Source organism: Arachis ipaensis, chromosome B03 (genome assembly GCF_000816755.2).
Source record: "Arachis ipaensis cultivar K30076 chromosome B03, Araip1.1, whole genome shotgun sequence".
Taxonomy (NCBI): Eukaryota; Viridiplantae; Streptophyta; class Magnoliopsida; order Fabales; family Fabaceae; genus Arachis; species Arachis ipaensis.
The window spans coordinates 7,985,665-7,991,531 of record NC_029787.2 but is presented as its reverse complement, the minus strand read 5'-3'; the positions used below and the strand labels follow the sequence as shown (position 1 = coordinate 7,991,531).

General features: G+C 33.9%; 1 protein-coding gene across 1 annotated transcript; it reads right to left on the bottom strand.

Moving 5' to 3' along the window:
* Nucleotides 2,901-5,520, bottom strand: LOC107628826. The gene is made up of 3 exons (XM_016331430.2): nt 5,297-5,520; nt 5,122-5,187; nt 2,901-3,269 (listed from the first exon to the last, which is right to left on the bottom strand). The coding sequence occupies exons 1-3, from the start codon at nt 5,342-5,344 to the stop codon at nt 3,204-3,206; spliced, it is 180 nt and encodes a 59-aa protein (XP_016186916.1). The 5' UTR covers nt 5,345-5,520; the 3' UTR covers nt 2,901-3,203.

The window sequence follows — 5,867 nt, the reverse complement described above, 5'->3', positions numbered from 1 at the left end:
GGATCATCTACATAAAATATAAATTAAACACGTATTTATATTAATTATTAAATTTTATATACAAAATAGATCATATTTATAATCAAACTAAATTTATATTTATATTTAGCCAACGAGCTATACTCAAATGACATAATCTCTCCATATTCACCTAAAAGTCGCAGATTCGAGACTCACTCCTAATTTTGAAAATAGTTAAACAATTTTGCTACGAAATTTAATTATTTTTTTAACTAATAATCAGTTAACAAAATAATGAATGAATAAAAAATAAGAGGAGAAAAAGAAAATTTTAAAGCATATTATTCATAATTTTTTTTTATTTTAATAGTTAAAAACCATATAAAAGACGAATTAATAATATATACAGATCTAATTTCTGTTATTTATAAAGCATCATAACTTATATTCTATTTGTACTTGAGAGACCAGAATGTCTTCCAAGATAAAGGGTAAAAGGGGATTGAAACAATTTTATTTTGAGTTTAAAATAAGAACAATAATGAGTGCGACTTTGTTTATAGCCTAAGTAACTAAACAAGCTAAGATTACATGTGCTTAGCACAATTAATTATTATGTTTCCTTCCATCTAGCATTGAGATCAAGAACTGAAGCCTGATCTTTGTCTTTGAACTGCATAAGATCCAACCTACACAATAAAATCTCGGGTGCAAATCCTGTATATTTTTCATTATTCTGCGAATTAGATATGTTATATGGATTTAACCGGGAAAAAACAAAGGAAATATACGTTATATGTATTTTGCACATAATGCTGAACCTTTAAGAATCATGGGCTTAAAAAATTTGAGTGCATGCGAATCATTATGATTAGGTGAATAATGAGGGAAGGGAACTTTGCGCCGCTAGGCAGTTCGGTTACAAAAGAAATAATTTTGTTTTGGATTAAATAACTAAATTTCTTGTTATTATATTAGAAGCTATAATTTTGATTCCAAGATGGGAGAATAATGAGGAACTTTAACATAATATAGTGTATGGTGGTCGATTATTACCCAATATTATAAGCATTCACGAAACTTGAAAGTGCAAAAGAGTGGTAGCGAGCAAAAGAAGAAACCAAATAAATAGTAAGAGGATGAGAGATTTCAAGTTGTTTATTATGAGTAATAATCAGTAGTAAAACATATGGAGGGTCGTGAAGAAAAGAGACAAACATGGAGAGACAAAATAATCAGCACTTGGTTTGGCAATGTTTGATTTTGTTAATTTCATGATTTGCCTGTCTCCCGGTATCAATTAGACACAGTAATCCTGATTAGAATATAGGCATCATTAAAGATTTTGGAATATATGATGGGCCCTACTTATGCAGTAAGTATATACTAGTATAACTGAAGAAGAAAACATTTGCAATAATTTTTGGGGTCTGTTAAAAATTTAAAATAACTGCACTCTGTCACAAGTCACAGCCGTAAATGGAGGAATGAGATCAACTTAACTTTTTTTCTGCTTTTCCCTTTTTAAATAAACAAAAAACTGATATCGGAGACTAATGCTTAATAGATAATAGTAATTGCACCCACTTCTGAAGTCCACTTGGATTAGAGTCTTTCTTTTATAGTAGGCCCATTTAAGTGTAACTAACATTGTATAAGTAGAGTAGGCCTCATTTGCTGGTAATAAACTAATAATGCTATGAACCAAGTTGGGTTGTCCATTAAGTTAGTTCGCTAGTTCACTTAAGTCAGGAGTTTTATTACAAAAAAAAAAAGTGTCAGGAGTTTGAACCTTGCATTGTGCATACAGCAATTCATTGGCCAGCGACAAACTCTTAAATAGAGCTCTGATCCACAATGGATTAGTCTTTGTCTTGCTAGACCGATGGATACCGTGGGAAACAAAAAAAAAAACTAATAATGCTATGAAATATGAACTAACTTGGGTTGATCGAGTGGTTAGTTCACTCGTCTGCTTAACCAAGTGTCATGCATTCGAATCTCACCTTGTACTGTTGTACATGCAGCAATTCATTTGTCGCTCAAATTCGTGACGGATTAGTTCTTGAACTGTCGCATTAAAAAATACCATGAACAAAAAAAGCTAATAATGCTACGATGTTAGTGGTAACCAAAGTTTATTTGAGCCAAAAAATAGGTTTCCTTTGCTTTCCGCTTTCGTCAATAAATGAGACTTTGCTGAAGATCGTATAACGTTAAAGGGAGAAATAGAACCATTTTGAAACTTTAAGATGGTTTTCCAACACGCTACTTGAGTCAAGTCAAAATATACCGAGAAACACCTTTCCGATTTTATCTATTTCTACTGGTGACATTTTGAACAACCCTAATTTGTCATACACAGAGGGCTGTAAAGTTAAAGCACCACCTGGTAATATACTTGGTGCCACATGGTTAGCATATTCACTAGGTTATTTGAAGAGGTAAATTCCATCAACCTCAAATCCCCAATATAACAGGAACGATTAATACATAGCAATCTTTGATCACAAGGGGGGAAGCTTCGCTTGTTATGTGCATTAAGTATTGTAATCTACTAATTGGGGAAGGCATACACAACTTCAAAAGACATCCTAGTATTGACAGACTCATCCCTCCTGGTCCTGTGAAGTAGTCTCATTAAATAGATAACTAAGAATCCAAAGGTTATTATTAAACCTTCATTCAAACTGACTCACTTAGATTACCTTAGAGAGCTTCTTCCCCTTGATGTAGCTTGAAAACAAGGGACTAATACAAAATCTATTTGTTATAAAAGCTTAATAATTATAGCACTTTATCAAAAGGACTCACCATTGGCAAAGTAAAACTATGAATACTTATTTTGAGATCATTGGCCTGATTTAACAATGCATGTGAAATTTCAAAATGCAAAATGAGTTAAACTAAGAATTCAGGGCGTCAGACACGAGAATTTGGCGAACAAAATCCTCTTTTCAGGTTTCAAGTTAACAACAACTAAGGCAGGAGCACGGGGCTTGAGAATATAAATTGGGAACTCGAAATAAGGCAGGCTACTTATTAAAACATCGCAAAACCACGATAATTGAAATTTCTTTTCATAGTTCACTTAACTCAAATGCTGTATCAATATCAAAACCTAAAACCAGAAAGCTTTTTTAAAAAAATTGAGAGGAAAACATGGTACAGTTTCTTGTAATTAATTATTTCCGCATCCTACTCAAGCCATGGGACAGAGGGCCCCAAGGCTCTCATTCCTTTCAGTGATGAGCCTGAGCCTTAGCTTGAGCCTTTGCTTCAGCTCTCTGTTGGGATTTCACTTTTGCCTGAAATAACATGCAGATAAAGAGAACCAAACATCAACCACAAGACCAAAAGTCAGCAGAACTAATTGAATCTAAATATAAACCCATCATTACACAAGTTCTACGAAGCACACAATAATCATAATATTACAAAAAAGGTACAGAGTGCTAGAGTGCTTGTTTGGGCGCCATTAAATCGATAAGAAAAAGATATTTTTTCAATGAAAAAAAATCTTTTTTTATTTTTAGTGTGTATGACAAATTTCTAATAGTAAAAGTACAAACACTAGAACAATTAAAAAAAAAATCTTTTTTGAAAAGCTACAATTTACATCTTTTTTTAAAAGATATTTTTTCTTTAAAAAAATATTTTTTCACATAATAAATGAACAAAAAATTACTTTTTTCTTCTTTTACCCAAACATAATTAATAGCTAAAAATATCTTTTTACATGAGATATCCAAACATGAAATCACTTTTACTTTTGTAAAAGATCTTTTAAAAAAAATCATTTAAAAAAAAAATCTTTGTCGAGAATGGCACCCAAACATGGCCAGAACCCTGAAGTTCTTATATAACCTAGGGAAACAAATTTGGCAGGGGGAATGGGGAAGAAAAGAAAAAAACAAAATGGGAGTACATCAACATTGGGCTATGTTTGGAACAGTAGAAAGTAATGGAATGGAATGGAAGGGAATAGAAGGGAATGAGTAAACAGTGTATTGCTTAGATATTAAAAGGGGAAAAAATAGATCAAACAAAATGAAACATGATGGAATAAATAGGATAGAATCATCATTCTTGAGTAGTAATCCTCTTCATTCCATCCTTTTTCCCCGAACAATGGAGTGGCAATCTCCATTCTTAAATACTCGAACAATGATTTGGAATCTCTGCTTAATTGCAGACCACTCAACTCCTCCATTTCATTATAGGATGCAGTGATAATAAATTCTAGCCTATTGTGCTCAATTTTTCTTCCCCTCAAACTTTGAGTGGAAGGAAGGGATGAGATGGAATGGAATGGAATGGAAGATCTATTCCACCATACTCCATTCTTTTATATCCAAAAAAATGACATGGAACATGTACTCCATCTCATTCCATTTCATTTCATTTCAGCACATTCCTATACATAGCACCCATCAATTGAAATACAAACAAAAAACTGTAACCAAACCTTATATTCTGTGTTTCCATTCGATCATATTCCCTTCCATTTCACACATCATGACATATCCAAACATAGCCTTAAGCTTACAAAGCTAGTAATAAAAATTAAAAACACAACATAGCACAGCATATCATTTATTTATATCATCTGTAAACCAAAGAGAATATTAGCTCAAGGGTGTATGAACATTTTGCCCAGCAACAATGGGACTACTTAGGTACTTAGAAATACAGCGAGTCTAATATTATTGACTAAATAGTCACTCAAGCGAGAAGCAATATGACTTAATCGAAGCAAGGACTGCAGATCTATCCTTAAAGTAGGATCTGTAATCAGTAAAGTTTTGATTCACCGCCATACGCAACACTAACGAGCAACGATTGTTCTTCAGTCAAATAAAATAAACTAAAATAAAACTTCATTTTCATCAGAAATGGTGCTTCGCTGATGCACGAGATAAATCAAATTGAGACAACCTCACATCACACGCGTTCCAAACACTATTGCAGCTCAAAACAGAGAAACCACCACTCGATTTTATGAATGCAGTGATTACAAAACGTGCGTGAATTGCAATTCAGATCAACATTCAGTAACAGGTCAAATTCGCCGAGATCATGGAATTGCCAAAAAGAAAAACCCTAACCACTAATCGAACAATCAACGATCATATGCAAATAAAGGATTCGCGAGAATACCTTGAGGTATTTGAGCTTAATGCTTCCATAAACAAGGCCGAACGAGAAAGCGGAAGCTCGAGCGACCTGAGAACACACAAGATTTCCGTAAAAACAGAAAGAATTCAACTTAATTCGTACCTTAACTTTTTTGATAGAGAAACAGAGAGTGAAAAGGGGAAATTAGAATCCGTACCAAAGCTAAGGTGCTTGTGCCAGAATAAGGTCCAGGTGGCGGCGCCATGGAACTGATTGGATAGCAGCTGAGCGAGAGAGAAAGAGAAATAGAAATGGAAGAAGGAAGAAAAACGAGTGCCGAGCTAACTATATATGAAGATTGAAGAAAAGACACTCCAAAATTCTCGTTTATTGAACCCTAGAGTGTTTGTAAGAAATGTGAGCGTGACTCGCTCCCCTCTAACGGCGTCGTTTGCTTGAGGCTTATGTTTTTTGAATGAACAAATTGGGCTAAATGCCCAAAACAAAATCTACAAAAAATTTATTCTGTAAACTCAATTTGCGTTACTTGGGTACAAATAATTACCCCAGACCCAAAAGCCCAGTGTAGGCCCATATCCCTGGTTTATCACAAAAAGAGAAATATGCTCCCAAGCCAAAAAAAACCCCTTATGCTTATGCCTCTCCTTTAGCACCATTCCCTCTTGATTTTGTAGCTGAAAACCTAATTACATCATACAATTAATCTGGGGGGTCCAACCAAGACGACCTTATGCTACTTGAAAGAGTGATATTACTCTCTGTCTCTG